The sequence below is a fragment of the Bos taurus genome, chromosome 29, assembly GCF_002263795.3.
Source record: "Bos taurus isolate L1 Dominette 01449 registration number 42190680 breed Hereford chromosome 29, ARS-UCD2.0, whole genome shotgun sequence".
Taxonomy (NCBI): domain Eukaryota; kingdom Metazoa; phylum Chordata; class Mammalia; order Artiodactyla; family Bovidae; genus Bos; species Bos taurus.
The window spans coordinates 50,580,074-50,598,687 of record NC_037356.1 but is presented as its reverse complement, the minus strand read 5'-3'; the positions used below and the strand labels follow the sequence as shown (position 1 = coordinate 50,598,687).

Here is an 18,614-nt window from a genome sequence, read left to right as displayed (position 1 = left end):
CAGGCCCGCCCTCCCGCGCCGCGCCCGGATTGGCTGCGGCTGGGGGCGGGGCCCGCGGGGCATTGTGGGTCCCCCGCTCGCTCCGCCGCTCGCCATGTCGGGCTCCCCGGTGAAGCGGCAGAGGATGGAGAACGCGCTGGACCAGCTCAAGCAGTTCACCACCGTGGTGGCCGACACGGGCGACTTCCACGGTGAGGCCGCGCTGGCCCCCGAGCTCATGGGGCGGGCCGGGCAGCAGCGAGAGACTTCGGGCGCGCGGGGCGCCGGCCCGCCCGGCGGTGTGGGGAGGCGCGGGAGGGCCCGGGAGCGCGGACGCGCGGCTGAGGGGCGCAGGGGCGGCGGCGAAGCCCGGCCACCCGGCTTCCTGGGCCGGGAAGTCTGCCCCCCTCCTCCTTGGCGCCCCTCTCCCTCGCCCCCCGCCCCCGCTTCGGCCCTGCTGTTCCCCGCCCCACTTCTCGCTTGCTCTCGGCGCCCCGTGCTCGGCCCCCTTCACCGTCGGCCGGGGCGTGGGTGCCTCAGGACCCGAATGCGCGGGGCCCAGCGCCCCCGTCCTCTGCGCTGCTGGAGCCCGCGGTGACCGCCAGTGGGTCAGAGGACGGTGTCCCAAGTACTTAGATTTGGACAGCGATTCCTGGTCCGCCGTGGAGATGCGAACCACTTGTGGTCACACGGGGCAGTTGCGTTGCGCGAATGTTGAGCAGGAACATGAGTTAGTTTTGGGCCCAGAAAGGCCGGACTCTGCGAATGACACCGCCTGCTTTTGAAACCCCGTGTTGCGCACACTTCCCACCCCTGCCCAGGGGACAGCTGCACGCTGGTGACCATGGCCGCGTGCGGGCCAGTTAGACGTTCACCGCCTGGGACCAAGGATCCCCGGAGGTACAGCCCCACTCACTGCAGGGAGGCAAGCAGAGCTTGCGCCAGGTATAGGTTTTCCTGGCTTGATTCGCCTTCCTGGGAGGGAACTGGGGGGCTTGGCCTTCCCATCCTCTGCAGCGGAAACCCAGACTAGGTGAACCTCCATTCACATCCTCTGTGAACCATGAAGGTTGTCAGAGAAATCGTGAAATGTTCCGTGCTGGGAGTGCTCCAGGGCACACGGTAGGGAAGGGACTTCCTCGTTTCTGCTTTCTCATGGTGACTTGAGAAACAGGCTTTATTTCCTCTTTGGTAAGAATAAGACTCTATCTCACAGAGCTGAGGAAAATGAGTAAGCATATTTGGCTGCTTAAACATAAACGCTGGAGATGGTGATGGGCTTGAGTCCAACCTGTACATTAAACCAGCTGACAGAAGGTTCCCTCCTGGTCAGAGCTGGGGGCCCTGGGCAATTCCAGCTCCAGCTGACCTGCGAGGCCACCGGCTTCTTCCCACCCGTCCCTCCCTGGTCCAGGCCTCTGGCAGTGACCTCATCAGGACAGAGAGTCTGGGAAAGTGGCTGCACGTCTTTCTGCTCCTTTTTGATTCTAATTTTATTTATTTTTGGCTGCACTGCTCTGCACGGGCTTTTCTCTAGTTGCGGCACGCAGGGGCTGAGCTCCCGCTGCAGTGGAGGGCCTCTCAGTGTGGTGGTCTCTCTTGTGGAGCACGGGGTCTCGGGCTCGGGCTTGGTACTTATGGCTCGAGGCTCAGTAGCTGTGGCGCACCAGGACTAGTTGCCCCAGGGCGTGTGGGGTCATCCAGGCCCAGGGACCCAACCCACGTCCCCCGCAAGGGCAGGCAGACTCTTACCCACTGCACCACCGGGAAGTCCTGGTTTGCTCCTTCTTCGTGTGGAGTGTCTCCCATCTTTGCTGAGTCTGTGCTGGTTTCCTGTTGGTTTCACTGGGCAGCAGCTGCAGGCTGGCTGGTCTTCAGGTCAATTACCCGTGGCCTCTGTCAGTGTCGGCCCAGTGTGTCCAGAGGCCTCTTGGGGAATGCTTGCTCTATGTTCTCCTCTTTGGAAACATTGAAACCCAAGTGCTGACATTGAAGATTGCTAAGTGAGTGTTAGTGACTTTATTTAAAAATACATTTATTGGTGATGTGTACAGTATGTTATATGTGATGTGATCACATATATGGTGATATGTACAGATGTGTGTTGGTGGCTCAGTTTTGTCCATCTCTTTGTGACCCCATGGACTGTAGCCCACCAAGCTCCTCTATGGAATATTGGAGTGGGTAGCCATTCCCTTCTCCAGGGGATCTTCCCAACCCAGGTATCTAACCTGGGTCTCCTGCATTGTAGACAGATTCTTTACCAACTGAGCTACCAGAGAAGCCCATATATATCTAAATCTTACATAGTTGTAATTTCAGTTTTACAGTCACTTTGTGAACTGAAGGGTTTTGCCTTTGGGGCATCATAAGCCTCTTTGAAAATAAGTCAAAGCTGTGGCTGCTCTTCCCACTCCATGCCCCATGCCAGGTTTTGTATTCTGTTAAGGGTTCCTGGAGCCTGAAGCCCATCTGTTGACCCCAGATTTTGTTTTTAATTTTGTTAAAAGTCAGCTTTATCAAGGTACTATCTTCAGCGCATTACACTGGGTTTCACACATTTGTGTAAGCTCCACTCCAGAGCGTGCTTTCTTAACTTGTTGTTTTGAAATAACTAACAGACTCCAGGAAGTTGCAGAATTCGCCCATCGGGTCCCACGAATCCTTTTGCCATCACCTCCCCGGGTGTTCTGTGTGGCCGTGGTGTGATATCAGGATAGGGGCCTTGGTGCCAACACGGCGCTGTGAACAGGCTGCAGACCGGCCCTGTGTTCCCTGATTTCCAGCTGCACAGAGGAGGGGTCGTCCTCTGTGGTGGGTTCTTAGGGCCACCAGGACGGGCAGGATACAGCTGTTCCCGGCCCCTGAGAGCCACCCCCTTCCCTGTTTTCCATCTCTGTGGTTTTGTCATCAGAAGATACTTTGAAAATGCTAGCTTGCCAAATCAACTTACTGAACTGGCTAATCCTGGAAGCTGAGTTTTGATGAACTTGAGCTCAGCACTGCCCTGTGACAGCCAGGGCCTCAAGACTCCTTGGAATTCCCGCGTGGTTATCAGGAAGGAACAAGTGTGTTAAAAGAATAGTTTGAAGGCCCGTGTCCAGCCCCTCCGCGGCTGACCTGGGCGCCAGCACCTGCGGACGCCGTTGGTCTCCTCCTGGCTACCTCCCTCCTTGCTCCTTGGTGCTGGGCAGCTCTCGGCTCTTGGCACGGCTGCTCGCTGGCTTAGCCTCCAGGTTTCCTCCCTGTGCTCAGCTGCCTCCTGGCCAGCCTTCCTGCATGAAGTGTGGCCGCACCCTACTTGGCTCTGTCCCTGTGTTTAGGGCTTTCAGGGGTCATCTCAGGTTTCTGGGTGGAAGCGGGCACTCCACTGACCCCTGTTTCCCACAATTACTTCCCAGCCATCGACGAGTACAAGCCCCAGGATGCCACCACCAACCCGTCCCTGATCCTGGCTGCGGCACAGATGCCAACCTACCAGGAGCTGGTGGAGGAGGCCATTGCTTACGGCAGGAAGCTGGGCGGGTGAGTGTGGGGCCGTGGGTGCTGGCCGGGTCTGCTTGCTTCCCTCCCGAGGCCAGTTCGCCAGTGTTTTAGGCTCCGGGAAGGAACGCTGTCTGCTTTCTTGCGGGCATCACCCATTGGGAGTAGACAGTTCACTGAGTTTTGGTGGCAGGAGCGTGTGGATGGCACCCGAGTCCTTCCCCCGCTGTAGTCTGTGTCCTCAGCCCTGGCGGCCGTGCAGCTGCTTCCTGGCATCTTGTTCCTTCTGATAGTCTCGTTGGAGTGAGAGTCACTGTCTCAGGGAGCAGTTCGTTCTGATGCGTTCACCTATACAGTGGTGCAGCCACAGTCCAGTCCGAGAATGTTCTCGCCTCCTAGAATGTTCTCTCGTGCCTCCGCCTGCGACCACAGACTGGTTCTTCTCTCCATAGACTCGCCTTTGCTGGGTATCATTTTAAATGTTCATCTGGGTGGTACTGCTCAGCTGAGAGTGGGCTCGCAGGAAACAGTGGCCCCTGGCAGGAGCTGTGCTGGGCTGGCCTGTCCCTCTCTGGCGCCCCGTGTGCTGAGGTCAGCCGTGTGCAGGGGTGGCAGTCATGCCCTGGGCCTGCCCTGACCCCCGCCGTGCACCCCGTGCTGCGGCTCCCCTCCCTTCTCGATGCTCCTGGAATTGGTGACGAGGCAGTGCCCTTAGTGATCAGCAGACTGGCCCTGCTCTCAGGCCGGAGATCTTTCCGGTCCATCTTGGAGCCGCACTGTGCCCCTTATTCATCTGCCCAGGTAGCTTCAGAGAGGGTGGGAAGAGTGTTTTGTTCAAGCCCCCAAAGATGGCAGGGCTCAGCTTGAAGGATGGAGACACTGGGGATGAGGCGGCCGTGGCCGCGCCCGTGTGAGCACCTCAGTGCCCGAACCGGCTGCGCCACTGGGGAGAGAGCGGTGTGCTCGAGTCCAGCCCCTGGTCGGGGAGCTGAGGGGTCCCACGAGCTGTGTGCTGTTGCTGAAATCTAAAAAGAAAAAAAAATGAGTAAGGTGGTAAGTTTTCTGCTGTGTGTTTTATCACCACTTTGAAAGGTTTTTAAGAAAAACAGACGGTGGGAAAAGAATTTGGGAAGCAGGTAACAATTTTTGCAGAATCCTGTACATTTAAAAGAAAGAAGCTTCTAACCTAATTTTTTCCCTTGGAATTTCAGGTCACAAGAGGAACAGATTACAAATGCTATTGATAAACTTTTTGTGTTGTTTGGGGCAGAAATACTGAAGAAAATTCCAGGCCGCGTATCCACGGAAGTGGACGCCAGGTAAGGCCTCAGGGCCAACGAGTGGGGGTCGAGAGCAGCAGCCGCTGTCGTTCGCAGCGCCACACGCTGCTGTGGGCGCCTGGCCTCCGCTTGCGTCTGCCCCACTCAGCCGCTGCAAGCCAGGCGCCCTGTGCCCTGCAGGCTCTCCTTTGATAAGGATGCGATGGTGGCCCGCGCCCGGCGCCTCATTGAGCTGTACAAGGAGGCTGGGATCAGCAAGGAGCGGATCCTGATAAAGCTCTCGTCCACCTGGGAAGGAATTCAGGCCGGAAAGTAAGTGTCCCCATGAGCGCGGAGCTGCTGGGGCCTCTGCCCGTCCCGGGTAGGCCCCTCGGGCAGTGGGCCTGCGCGGTGCCGCCGGCAGAGGTGTCGTCTGCCAAGGACAGAGTGGGAGTTGGCTCCCCCCAAGCACCCTGGGCGCGGAGGGGGCAGGCGGGCGTGGACAGGACGCTGCCCTGGTGCCCAGGCTTGGCTGTCCTTGGAGCGCCTGGCCACCCCCACGGGTCCCTGTGTTGTTACGCCACGCACCTTCTGCCTCTGAACGCTCCCGAGGGACAGGGCTGTGCCGCACATGGCCTTCGTGTGTGGCTTCCCTTGCTTGGCTCCTGTTCCAGGCTCACGCGCGCCACACCTGGGTCCCCCTTAAGGAGGTCTCCCTGTGTGTGCACACCTTCCAAGCACATCTTCCTGGGGCACGTGGCTGCCCGTGTCGGATCACGCTGAGCGTGTGCTTGGGGTGGTCTCCTGTGGGCACACACCAGCGGTGGAGTTACTGGCCCAGTGCTCATGGCGTTGGCCACCAAGGCGGCCCTGTGCCCCCAGGGCTGTGCTTCTTGCCTGCTTCCCTGTGGCCCGGCAGCGGGGCAGCTCTGAAACCATCCACTGGGACAGGAACTCAGCTGGCAGGTGGTAGAGCGTGGCCAGGACCCCCTTCTCATGGTCGGCCCTGACGTGTCATCTGGGGGACGGGCTTTCTACAGGCTGACCCAGAGGGCAGGCGGGGGCCGTGGGGCCAGTGAGGCTGTGGGATTGAGGCAGGACGGTGCTGTGGTTGGAGCCGACTCCATGATCTCCAGCCCAAAGGTCCCTTTTTTTTGGCTGTGCTGGGTCTTCACGGCTGCCTGGCTTTTCTCCAGGTGGGAGGGTGGGGGCTCCTCATTGCGGCGGCTCCTCTTGTTGTGGCGCACAAGCTCTGGGGCTCCGGGCCTGTGGGATCTTCCCGGACCAGGGACTGAGCCTGTGTCTCCTGCACTGGCCCAGCGCAGAGGTTCTGTGACGAGGCGAGGACTGTCTGCAGCTCTCGGGGGCCTCTCACCTTGGTCCCTGTTCTGAAATGCGGGTTTGATGAGGTCTGGTTGCCCACAAGCCGCTGGCCTGAGCTCGCCCTGGTGACCCTTCCACAGTTACTCACGAGGGTGGAGCGACCCAGCCCTGCCTTTCAGGGCTGACGCGCGCGCTCTCCCCGTCCCCGCAGGGAGCTGGAGGAGCACCACGGCATCCGGTGCAACATGACCCTGCTCTTCTCCTTCGCCCAGGCCGTGGCCTGCGCCGAGGCCGGCGTGACGCTCATCTCGCCCTTCGTGGGCCGCATCCTTGACTGGCATGTGGCCAACACAGACAAGAAGTCCTACGAACCCCAGGAGGACCCCGGTCAGTGGCCGCCCGGGCCGGGGCAGAGGGGTGCTGTGTTGCGTGCTCCCAGGGGGCCCCAGGACGGAGGGTTGGGCGGCACGGATGGCAGCTCTGGTGTGTCCCCCCAGGAGTGAAGAGCGTCACCAAGATCTACAACTATTACAAGAAGTTCGGCTACAAGACCATCGTCATGGGTGCCTCCTTCCGCAACACGGGCGAGATCAAGGCCCTGGCTGGCTGTGACTTCCTCACCATCTCGCCCCAGCTCCTGGGGGAGCTGCTCAAGGACCACAGCAAGCTGACGCCTGTGCTCTCGGCCAAAGCAGGTAAGACCGTCCCCTCCCGCCTCCCACCGCCTCGGGCTCCACAGGCACCAATGCCTTGGTCCCTTGAGGCTCTGGAACCTGGAGCCTCGGGGTGGGCTGCCTCCACCCCTGGGCGAGGCTCTGAGCCCATGGCCCGGGCATCTGCTCCGCAGCCCAGGCCAGTGACCTGGAGAAGATCCAGCTGGACGAGAAGGCCTTCCGCTGGCTGCACAACGAGGACCGCATGGCTGTGGAGAAGCTCTCTGACGGGATCCGCAGGTTCGCCGCGGACGCGGTGAAGCTGGAGCGGATGCTGAGAGTGAGCGCCGGGGCCACGGTTGGGACGTGGGCAGGAGGGGTCATGGGCGGGTAGGAGGGGCCCGGTGGCGGGGCCGCCGTCGGGAGGGCCCAGGGCCGCCGGCCTGGCCAAGGGCGGGGTCGGGGCAGCCTGGTGGGCACACGAGCTCACACCATTCGTTTCCAGGAACGAATGTTCAGCGCAGAGAATGGAAAATAGTGCGGCACCCGAGGCTGGACCACGGATCTGTGCGTCTCTGAATTGGGGCCTAATTGCACATGCTTTGTGATGAATCTTGGATTTTTTTTACTAATTGGAGCGGGGACGAATCATAGATTTCTGATTTATGTAAAAATCTGCTCAGCGCATTAAAGCCCTCACTTTTGCTTCCTGTCTCCTTCCCGGGGCCTGATGAAGGCGGGATTAGGCCGGCAGCCCCATGGGGACCCCCAGTCAGTGGTGACAGCCCCTTGCCTGCTGCTGGGCAGTGACCCAAGAGCTTTGACTCTGAAGGCGGGGACTCCCAGGCTTCTAGGCTGTGCCTGCGGAGCTGGGCAGGGGTGTGCTGCCCTGGCGGAGAGGCCTGCTGTGGGGACACGTTCCTCCCCTGCCTCTGGCCCAGGTTCCTTTGGGGTTGGTGGTGCCACCTTGTGGGGACAGCACAACGTGTACGGGCCTCAGCTTCCACACTCACACCGGGCACAGGTGTGAGCACAGGTGTGAGCACAGGCGAGCAGCGTGTGCGGACCTTTGCTGCTCCATTTGGGCTTTGCGGTGGGTGTGCTGCACTGAGGGCTTGGCGGTGGGTGGTGACAGGGGTCCACAGGGGAGCCCCTTTCTCTCCCTGCGACCAGCCTGAGTTCCTGAAACAGTGAAGGGGGGTCGGCGGGGGCGGGAGGGCAGGGTCTGGGGGGATGGCCTGGGAGCAGGACGGGGTGGCTGGGTGTCCGGGTCTGCACCAGGGGAGCCAGATGTTGGGACGGGCCTGCGGGACACACCTCAGGTCTGGATGTACCCACTCCTCTCCCGAGGGGCCCTGCCAGGCCGGGCTTCTTCCCCATAGCTCCCTGCAGGGGAGCGGTGCCCCTGGGAGTGTGGCTGTGGAGCTGCCTCTGGCTGCCCTCCCGAGAAGCAGGAGCAGTGCTGGGTGGACAGGGCTCAGGGCAGGCGCCACACGGGCCACGCTGCCAGTGTGCTGACGGGTTGGGGCTTCCTCAGCCCCCCGCAAGCTGCCTCGCCAGCTTGGGTCAGAGGGCCGCGGCTTTCTGCAAGCCCCCAGCAACACCCCAGACTCCCTGCACTGAGCTGGTGAACAGGCTGTGCCCTAGGAGGTGGAAGTCGCTTGCCATGCCGCCTGGCCCGGGGCCTCGGTGCAGACAGCGGATACAGCTGACACGTGAAGACCCCCTGCAGCCAGGCCGTGGGACACACTGGCCCCCTGGGCTGGCCCCACGCCCTCCCACAAACGGCCAGTCCATTGTGAATCTCCTGGACGTCTCATCGGGTGTCCTTCACTGGGCACGACGTGAAAACTATCCACTAATAAGAACGCTCCTTTGACGGAAGCTACGACTCATGGAAAAAACCACCCAGACGCCCACACGCCGTTTTTGCGGACTTGGAGCTCAGGGTCTGTTTTCAACACAGCATGTGGGAAATCCCAGGGGGCCTCTTGCTGGGCCCTGGGCCTGGAGACCTGGCCACGTGGGGCCAGTGAGGAAGGCTGGGGAGGGCCAGTGAGGAAGGCTGGGGAGGGCCCCGCCCCGCAGAGCCCACCCAGGTCAGGTACGGACACTCAGAAGATGCCCCTGAGGCGTAATCATTTCTCTCTTTATTTGCATTACCATTCTAAAAACGCTTTTGTCCAGCCAGGTCCGTCACCAGCTGGTGCCACACACGGGATGGCTGGGGAAGGGGCCCAGGCCCGGGGTGCGGAGGCCAGCAGGTGTCTGGAGCCGCTGGCAGAGGCGGGTACGTGTAGGGCATGGCCTGGTCTGCGGCGCTGGGGCTGAGGCGCCTGGCTGCCTCCCTCCTCCTCCCTTCCAAGGGGCTAGCCAGGGCAGAGCCAGGCTGAGAGAAGGCGACACGTGGGGCAGGGCAGCTCCAGGGCCCCGCTGTGGGCCACAGGCCGGGCGGGCACCCTGAGGAAGCTGGAGAGCACCCAGGCTGCACTGGAGTCCGCTGGCTGGGCAGCCACCTGGCACCCAGGACCGTCCGCCACCCCAGGCCGGCCGGCCACACTCCAAAAGGAGCTCAGGGCTCTGCCACGTCCACCCCGAAGCAGGCCTGGCCGTCAGGACCTGGACACCACTTGGCAGGGTGCCCGTGTGCTGTATCCACGAGCTTTTCTCCCAGTGTTGGAAGGGACGTGGAGACGCCGCAGCGTCCACCTGATCCACCCTGGCCTTACGTGGGGTTGCCATCGTGTCTGAAACAGCGTGCCAGGCCAGCGTCAGGGCGAGGGCCCTACCCTCCTGCCCCCACCAAGGCCCAAAGGGGTGGGGAGACCACAGGGAGGCCAGGAACAGGATCCCAGGGTCCTGGTCAGCAATCGCCCTGGCTTCCAGGAAGGCTCTGTGTCCCCCCAGGACCCCACAGCTGACTGTGGAGCACTCGGGGTGCTCCGGGCCCACGGACAGCCCGCTCAGCACTCCCCACCCCTCCCCAGGGAGACCCACCACAGTCACCGGCTCAGTCCGTCCCCCGAGGCCGACCCATTCAGGGAGGATCCTCAGAGCCCCCCAGCAGTTCCACCAGGGCCCAGGCAGGCCGGGTGTCACGAGGCAGGGTCTCGGGGGACACCCAGGACATCTGGAGGTGGTGGCATCTGCTCGGGGCCTGGCCCGGGGCCTCCTCACTTCCTGCGGGGTAGATGCCAGTTCAGACAAAGGGGCTGGGCACCAGGCGGGGTCCCACTGCCACCTGCCGCGGCCCCTCACCGGCTGCCACAGAGGAAGAGCAGGTTCTGCACGGCAGGGACGGTGGAGCTGGCGTTCTGCCCGGTGACCAGGTGGCGATCCAGCACCACATGCATGGCGTCAGGCTCGCTGGCTGCAGGGGACCCGAGCGCCGGGGCCTCAGGCCGTGTGCAGGGCGGCCCCCAGACCCCGCCGCCCTGCCCCGCCGTCCCAGCTGGGGCTCGTGACCAGGGTCCCCACAGCCCTCTGGACGCTCAGCCCAGCCGCTCACCGCTGAAGCAGGCCCCCGCGTCCTTCACGAAGTCCTCCACAATCAGGGGCAGGTGGGCGAAACCCGGCGCCCGCACGAGCTCGTACACTGAGGGCTGTGGGGCCGGGGCAGTGCCCAGGGTCAGGGGGCCATGCCCCCACCAGGGGCTGCCCGTGGGGAGGGGTCCACAGCAGGGGCAAAGCTTTCTGGGTCTTCCCCAGCATCAGGACACGGGGCCACCAGAAAGGTCCAAGCAGGTGAGCTCAGGGCCGAGGGTCAGGCACGGAGCCCGACAAGGGGGTGCTGCAGTGCCCCCAGAGGAGCCCCCCCAGACCTGCCCCAGGACCCACGAGCAGTCACCCACTCAGCAGGCCTCAAGAGGCTCCTGCTGCAAGCCCCCTGCCTGGCGCTGGGGTCCGAGTCCTGACTGGGCCAACAACTGCTGCCCCCCCAGGGGCCCCGCCCCCGCGGCTCCTGCACCGCTGCCCCGCCCGTCCGTCCATCCGTGCACTCACCCCGGTGACGCTGTAGCCTTGGAACACCCAGGACCTGTCCTCACTAGTGGCGCAGCAGAGGGCGGCCACGCCGTGGCCCACAGCGCAGATGGGTTCTGTAAGCAGGGCCAGCGCCAGCTTGACGCCGCGGCCACCCAGGCCCAAGCGACACCCCCACCTCCCCGGCCCTCCCACACAAGACTGGGGTTTGTTCAGAGCTCAGATCCCCTCAAGCTGTTCAGGGGCTGAGAGCCAGGCTCGGCGGGAGGAAGGCGGCTGCTGGGTCCACCCCTCACACGGGAGTACCACCCTCTGCCCATCAGAGCTGCCTGACCCGGCCTCTGGGCAGTGCCTGGAGCCCCCTCCTCCGAATGCAGCAGATGGGGGGCAGGGGGTGCCCAGCCCTCCGCTCAACCCCAGGCCCCTGGCCCCAAGCCCCGTCTCAGAGGGCAGGCTGGCACAAGTGCGTTCCCACGGCTGAGTGCCCGGACAAGCACTGCCCATGGACAGGAGGCCTCGTTTCCACCAACAAAGGACGCTGTGTGCAGCCCTGGGTTCGCCCGCTCGTCTCGACGCCAGGCCAGGGCAGTGTGCCCCGTTCCCTTGGAGCAGACACGTCTCCTCAGGGCAGTTTTCCAGCCCCCTGCCCCACCACCACCCACAAACCCCACCAAGAACCAAGCCAGCATCCTGCCTGCCCATCTTGCGGGGGGCGGGGTTCCCAGCCCACAGCCCCCAAGGGAACCAGGCTGAGGCACCACAGGGGCAAGTCAGGGGGCTGGTGGTGGAAGGGACGCCCACCTTCATGTGTGTGTGTGCGCGCGTCACACGCACACGTATACACGCTGGGTAAACCTGTCCACTTACTGGTCAGGACCATAGCGCTCCACACTGACCCTAGGCAGCTCCTGAAATGACGGCATTCCCACCAAAACCTGAACCCCAACGACGCCCACGAACACCAGCCCCCACACCCCCATCAGGCACTCCTCCCTGTTGGCGCGGTCCCATCTTCCATGAATCTCGTACCGCCCACCCCCAGCCCGGGCCCGAGGCCACCTACTGCTCTCAGAGTGGAAGTGCTGCAAGATGCGAGCCAGGGACCCGCTGCTGGCCAGGTCCACCAGGGCCCCGGGACAGCTGGGGATCAGCAGGGCGTGGTAGCGGGCACCTGGAGGACCACAGCCCTGTCAGTCACGGACGACGAGGCCAGCAGCCGGCTCCTCTCTGCTCCTGCTGCCCCCACCAGCTAAGGCTCCCAAGGCCCGCAAACCACCTGCGTACCCGCCAGCTCCCTCCCCTGCTGGGAGGTCTGGCCACCGGACAGGACATGGCCCGGATGGTCACGGTGCTCCATGGCAAGCCCCAGAATGCTCCAGGAATTCGAGAAAGCAGTTTGGGGTCAGGACCCAGCAGGAATCGCACCCCCCAAGGCCCTCCCAGGCCCCACACCGTCAATGGACTCCAGCTTGGCGGGGCTGGCGTAAGCTTTGAGGCGGAAGTCCTGCACCCAGCGTGCGTTGCTCTCATTCACGTCGACGAAGTCCATGGTCTTCCCCTGTGGGGGCCCAGAGGCCAAGGGTCAGCACCTCACCCCCTGCTACTGGCATATGGAGGCTCCAGGAAACTGACAAGGGCTGGGACTGCCAGCAGCCCCTCGGGACAAAGACACTGTCGGCCCAGCCCCTCAGCCCCTGCTGGCCACAGTCTCCGCCTGTCGAGTGGAAGCAGGTGTCCCAGGCACCTCTGGGGAGGCTCTCAGTGCTCCCTGGGGTCCCAACCCCGTAGGTCCCCCCAGGAATGACGTCACTCTCCTGGAGACACGGGGAGCCGGACTCACCCCAGGCGTGGCCACTTGCAGGTTGAAGGCAGCGCTGGCCAGCGTGAAGCAGTGGAGGAAGGACTGGGCCGACACACCTGCGAGAAGACGCAGCCCGGTGGGTTCAGGGCTTCTCCCGGTCTGGACCACCCTGGGGAGCAGCCCTTCACCCCACCTCACCCAGGGTCCACCCCGCAATCCCCTGAAGGGGGTCTCGCTCTCTCCCGAGCCTGACCACTACAGGCCTTTTCCAGAAGGAAAACTCAAGTGTGAGGTTCCCTACCGCTCCATCACCAGGGACTGAGACCCACACACACCCGCTGATTTCAGCGAGAGGGGGGCAGTGATAGAAGCCTGTGGCTCTGGAGGCGGGGCCGCGGCCTGTGTCCTAGGGGAAGGGGGTGCATGCGGGATCGGGGCGGTGGGCTCCTTCCCTCACGGAGCTCCTGGGTCCTGCATGCCACCCCAGCCCTGGCACTGTGCCCCGCCCTCTTCTCTGTGGACCCAGGGGGAAGGCTCTCCACTTCTGGGGGCTGAGACTCCATCACAGACACCTGCTTCTAAAGGGACCTGATCTGCATCCTTCCGCCTTTAATCAGGGGACCCCACCCCTGAACCTCATCTTGGACCTCATCCCTCTCCAGTCTTGCGGATCAGTACATGCACACGGTAGACAGCCTGCATATCTGGCAAAGGCAGTCTCCCCAGTGCTGCCCGGTTCCTCCAGCCCCCTCTACCCTACCTGCTTTGGCCCAGGGTCCCCTGAAGGGCCTACTCATCCTGCCCGCAGAGCCCAGCAGCCTTTCAGAGCTGTGCCCTCAACCCATGTCCTCAACACCCTCCCCTGGGGCACACCCAGGCCGGCGCGACCCCTCCTCACCATTACCCTGCTCCCAGCAGTCACCCACGACTCCAGGGCTGAACCCCACTCTCAGTGGCTCAGCCTTGATCTCTCCACGGCGGGTGGTGCCCCTCAGTGTCTCCGTCCTGGGGGGCAGCTCAGGGGCCCCGCCTGGGGCTCAGCACACTGCGACCCCGTGACCCGCTGCCCTCGCTCCCCCGCCCCCTTGGGCAGCAGCTGAAGTCAGGCCGGAGGCAGGCTCCGGAGCGGGACCCCGGGACCCGCCTGGGCGCCCCGCCTCCCCGCCTATCGACCTCCTTGCGGAGGCCGAGGCGCCCGGCGCCCCCGACCGCCGGCCCTGAGCACCCGAGGCCTCGGCCGAGAAGCGGCGCTCGTGGCGCGGGGCCCGGCCGTCCGGCTCCGCTCGCACCTTCACCCGGGACACTGCCGGGGGGCGCGGCTCGCGCACCGCAGGGCCCCGGGACAGTCCCCCACCGCGTCCCCGGGCGGCGGCCGGGTGCACTGGCCAGCCCGCAGCGAGCACCACCGCGGGCCGCTCTCCACCGAAGCTCGGCTCGGGCGGGAGCGCTCGCAGCCCCGACCCCGCCCTCGCGAGCCTCACCTTCCGCGGCGCCGCTGGCCACGAGGAGGCAGGCGGGCCGGCTCGGGAGCCGCTCGGACGCCATGACGGGACTGCGCGGGGCTGGTACCGCTGCGCGTGCGCGGGGAGGCGGGGCGCGTGCCCGGGCGGCGGGGCGCGTGCGCGGGGCGGCAGTGCGCGCTTCCGGGCGCGGTGACGCGCCGCGCGGCCTGGGGGCGGGGCTGAGCTGCGCTGGCTCCGCCTCCTCCCACCCCGAGCTCGAGTTCGGGTCCGATTCCGGGTCAAGTCCGCCGCCAGCCGCGGGCAGCTGAGCCCTTGGACGCGGTCCCGGACCGCGTCCGCGTCGTGGCCCCGGAGATCCTGCAGAGAGGTCTGAGCTGGGCCACGGGACCGCAGCTGCATGGAGCAGACTCCTAGCCCAACCCCCGCTCGCGGTCGGGAACACGGTTCCTGACCCTCCCGAAACCGAGGTCGAGGCCGTGGGCCAGCCTGCAAGGAATGCGTCCCGCGTGGCATTCGGCAACTTGCAGGACATGGCAGCGGTGGTGGCATGCGGCCTCCCTGTCCAGAAGCCTCATTCTGGGTCCGGCGGTGGTCTGCCTGTCACTGTCGGCCCCTGTCAGTGTCCAGGGGGGCGGACACCCACAAGATGACCTGTCAGGGCAATTGAGGTGTCCCCCGGGTGGGCTAGGAGTCTCACTGCCCCTTCCTGAGCAGGTTCTCATACCAGGGAGCGGCCCTACCCTCACATGGGAAGGGGCAGCGGTGAAGAGGTGCCTGTTACTCAGGCCTGGCCCTGAGGCCAACACCCGGGCCAGATGGCCAAGCGCACCTGGGCATGATGGTGGGTGCTGCAGGAGTGACTGGCAGGTGTCTGCTCTTCTGAGGGCAGGCGCGGACCAGAAGGACCAGCAGCCCAGGCCAGGTGACTGTCCCCTGGTCCATCGCTCAGTCTAGAGGTGAGAAGAAGGGGCTCCCCTTCAGAGCCCCCCATCCCATCCTGCTGAGCCCCCTCCCACAGTTGTTACCCCGGGTCACACCTGAAGTGTCAGCTCACCTGCCTCCCCCTGGGCATCACCTACAGGCTACGCAAGTTCCTGATCATCAACAGTGAGTGCCCAGTGGAACAGTAGAAGGTAGGGGAGGCCTGGGGGTTGACTAGGGCTCTGCCGTTGGGGTTGTGACGCCCTTGAACCTGGGCTCTTGCAGTTGTTTGGGCCCCCGAGGCACAAAGTCCCTGGGGACCAAAGGTCATGTTTTCCTGCAACAGCGTTTCATTCCTGTCCCTAGAACCTGCTCACCCTGGAAGCCAAGAACGGGTGACTGGGGGGCCATTTCTGGGGGACTTTCTGCCTGGTGGGGCTGGCCAGTGCCTCAGGTCTCCTCTGCTTTCTCCCCTGGCAACTTCCTCTTTTCAAAGCACATCTGAGCCTTTCCCTGGGAGCCATTTCACTTCCTATTTCTATCTCCCGAATGCTGGAACCCATCTCTCTGCCCATCAAACTCCTAACCATCCCTCAAAGCCCATGGGCACCAAGGCACTGTCTACCCAATACTCCCTTTCTGAGAACACCCCATGCAAGGACTGCCTTGAGTGCCCCTTTGTTATCCCAGTCGGCCTGCTGGGTGGACCTCCCATACAGGGACTTGGGATTGAGGCTGTCTCAGGGAGGATGTGCCATGGGCAGCCTAGCTTCCCAGACAGGCAGCAGAGGGGCCCAGGTCCCAGGCCAGGAAGCAGCCCTCTTCCCATCAGGGCCAAGCTTCTCAGCTCCGGGCTCTCTTTTGGCCGAGGCTGGGCTGGGAGGCGTCCACAGACTTAGATCCCAAGCACCTGTGGCTTGTGCTACAACGGCCCTAAACCTAGGACTGCCGAGGCCGTGGCCGCCGGCTGGGCACGGGGTCCCTGCGCCTGGAGCGGGAGCGTCGGCAGGACTGCTGAGAGCGCAGAGCCGCTGCCTGCACTGCTGACCCCAGGCTGCCAGGCAGTGGCGTTTTGTGGCCTGGAGTGGGGTGACGTGAAAGGGAGGCAGGCGTTCGCAGTCTGGCCTATCCCAGAGCCCAGGACATCAGGACAGGGAGCGACAGAGGCCTGGGAGGGTCCAGAGGAGCATCTGAAGGGGATTTCCCACAAACACACTTCCAGGTCCCACAGAGCTGGATGGGGAGCTGGCGTGGGTCCCAGGGGCATCTCCTGAGCTCTCTCCACAACACAACAGGTGTGCCCTCCCCTCCAGCCAGGACAGGAGCTGCTCTTGGGGGGCAGGTGGCGGCATGGGGCTCTTGTCTGCTCAGCGGCCCTCAGACAGCCAGCGTGGCTCCACGGGCTGAAGGCCCCGAATGGGAAGCACAGGCACGGTGGGGTCGGTCACTGGGAAGCCGGGAGCCTCTGCCTGCCTGCCCTTTCACCTCCCTGAGGGCAGGGAGCCATGGCCAGGGCGGGGCTGAAGGCCCAGGAGTCCAGGCCCGACTCAGCATCCACGGGATGGTCCAGAGCAGCAGGTCGCCGGCCAGCTCTGCCCTCCCCAGGCCTCTGCTACTCTGCCCTGGTGGAGGAAAAGAGGTTCTGGAGGCCCCTACCTGGCCTGAAGCACTGGCCCGGCCCAGCCCTGGATGCACCAAGAATGAGGTCCCAGGTCCCCAAAAGGGAGCTGCACACTCTCGGGGGAGGAGAGGGTGCTAGAGAGGAAAGCAGCCCGGACCCCCACAGGCACCTTCTGCATCCCTGTGCCGTGACCCCACGTGCGACCCAGCCTACCCTGCTGGCCCCGCCCACGGGGCCTCTGTCCTGGACATGCTGCTACCGTCTGAGTTCTGGCTTTCAGAGGTCCTTGTAAGCCTGCGTGCGATTTACAGTGTGAGCTTCTTCTATATGGAGTACTTTTGATATCTGGTATTTTGTGAGCCTCGCCCACTCCCACTCAAAAGTGGTACTGTAGTAAAGGTCATTGAAGTCAGCAGGGCTTCCCTGGTGGCTCAGCTGGTAAAGATCCACCTACAATTGCAGGAGACCTGGTGTTCGATCCCTGGGTTGGCAAGATCTCCTGGAGAAGGGAACGGCTACCCACTCCAGTATTCTGGTCTGGAGAATTCCATGGACTGTAGAGTCCGTGGGGTCACAAGAAGGACACAACTGAGCGACTTTCATTTTCACTGGGTGTCCCCAAGAGGTTTTATTTTTTTATCATTTGGAAGCATCCCTACCTTCCTAAAGCTTAGGAATGCTGTGAACCAGAAGCTGAGGGGCTTCCCTGGTAAGAATCCACCTTGCAACACAGAGGATGCCAGTTTGACCCCTGGTCCGGGAAGATTCCACACGTCATGGGGCAGCTAAGCCCGCAAGCCACAGCTACTGAAACCCGCATGGGCTGGAACCTGTCGTCAGAAACCAGAGAAGCCGTTGCGACGGGAAGCCTGCCCACTGCAGCTAAGAGCGCAGCTCCCAGTCTCCGCAACTAGAGAAAGCCCACACACAGCAACAAAGACTCGGCACAGCCATAAACACATAAATATATATACATACACTTTAAAAGCTGGGCCTCAGAACCCTCATGGCACCCTGGGGACCTCAGCTGCCCAATTCTAACCTTCCCCGGAAGGGGCCACCAGTAACTGAGCATGCGTGGAAATTCCGACGAAATAAGGAAACGAGAGCAGCATAGCATCCCTAAAGCTTAGATGCTGTGTTTCTCTTAGTGAAAGTGAAAGCTGCTCAGTTGTGTCCTCCTTGTGACCCCATGGACTCTACAGTCCATGGGATTCTCCAGGCCAGAATACTGGAGTGGCCTTTCCCTTCTGCAGGGGATCTTGCCAACCCAGGGATCAAACACCAGGTCTCCCGCATTGCAGACGGAAACAAGAGGAGATTACAAAGTAGTATCACAAAACTACAGTATGGCCTTGAGGCAGGTGCAGGCCGACTCGGGCTCAGGACAGACCCTGGCTGTGTGCAAAGTGGCAGCAGGAGGCACAGCCACCAAGGGGCTGCGGGGGGCCCTTCACTGCCTGACCCTGGCCCCCTTCATCTCTGGTGGGAGAGAGATACCACGAGCTCCTCAGCTTAGTCCCCATGAAACCCGAGGTTCAGATGGGTTAAGTCCTTGCTGTGAGTAAATGCCAAGAGTGTTATATTAGAAAAGATTCCAGAAGGTTAGACAGTAAAGGGATCAACGGTTACGCGTGATAACTTGAGATTTGGGGACTTCTAGACAAAGGAAACAGATGCAAGCCAGCCACTGAATACAGATAAGTGCCGTTGGCAAAGGCTTGGAATATGAGACACAGGAAGAAATGCACGCGGGAGTGCCCTGTGGTCCGCTGGTTAGAGCTCTGCGCTTTGACCGCCTCGGCCAGGGTTCAATCCTTGTCAACCTTTGGTCGGGGAACTAAGATCTCCCAGGCCGTGCAGCCAGACCAAAAAAAAATCCTCCAAATAAATGACAAGAAGGCCTCTCATCGCAGAAAAACAGACAAATGGCAGCAACAGAAAAATCAGAAAAGGCAAAGCCCAGACAGCCAAGGACTCAGTAAACAGCAGCAGTTGGGTCCGTGCAGATGGAACGACCCAAGGTGGCCCCGCTCAGACGGGCTGTCAACCTCTAGGCTTCGCCCACTCCCGTGTCGCTGGGCGAGAGGCACGCTTCTCTCCCGGCCGCCCCACATGCACGAGACACAG

At 62.8% G+C, this 18,614-nt stretch overlaps 2 protein-coding genes across 9 annotated transcripts; one reads left to right on the top strand and one right to left on the bottom strand.

Annotated features, from left to right (window-relative positions):
• Positions 1–38: 38 nt before the first annotated feature.
• On the top strand, positions 39–7,402 carry TALDO1 (transaldolase 1). 2 transcript variants are annotated; one of them, NM_001035283.2, is made up of 8 exons: positions 39–191; positions 3,381–3,504; positions 4,674–4,781; positions 4,923–5,054; positions 6,256–6,431; positions 6,542–6,739; positions 6,892–7,037; positions 7,203–7,402. In NM_001035283.2, the coding sequence occupies exons 1-8, from the start codon at positions 95–97 to the stop codon at positions 7,233–7,235; spliced, it is 1,014 nt and encodes a 337-aa protein (NP_001030360.2). In that variant the 5' UTR covers positions 39–94; the 3' UTR covers positions 7,236–7,402. The 2 variants fall into 2 exon arrangements, with proteins under 2 accessions (NP_001030360.2, XP_005227396.1); XM_005227339.5 differs by having other exon boundaries at positions 92–191; positions 6,892–7,402.
• Positions 7,403–8,825: 1,423 nt separating this feature from the next.
• On the bottom strand, positions 8,826–14,035 carry GATD1 (glutamine amidotransferase class 1 domain containing 1). 7 transcript variants are annotated; one of them, XR_240696.5, is made up of 9 exons: positions 13,961–14,035; positions 12,519–12,595; positions 12,131–12,236; positions 11,742–11,849; positions 10,700–10,794; positions 10,206–10,299; positions 9,956–10,067; positions 9,695–9,877; positions 8,826–9,444 (listed from the first exon to the last, which is right to left on the bottom strand). XR_240696.5 is itself a non-coding variant. In NM_001046147.1 (8 exons), exons 1-8 carry the CDS (start codon positions 14,022–14,024, stop codon positions 9,871–9,873), a joined length of 663 nt encoding a protein of 220 aa, NP_001039612.1. In that variant the 5' UTR covers positions 14,025–14,028; the 3' UTR covers positions 8,826–9,870. The 7 variants fall into 7 exon arrangements, 4 of the variants coding, with proteins under 4 accessions (NP_001039612.1, XP_005227398.1, XP_005227397.1 ...); XR_816567.4 differs by having other exon boundaries at positions 9,704–9,877; XR_003033187.2 differs by lacking the exon at positions 11,742–11,849 and having other exon boundaries at positions 9,704–9,877.
• Between the last annotated feature and the right edge of the window lie 4,579 nt (positions 14,036–18,614).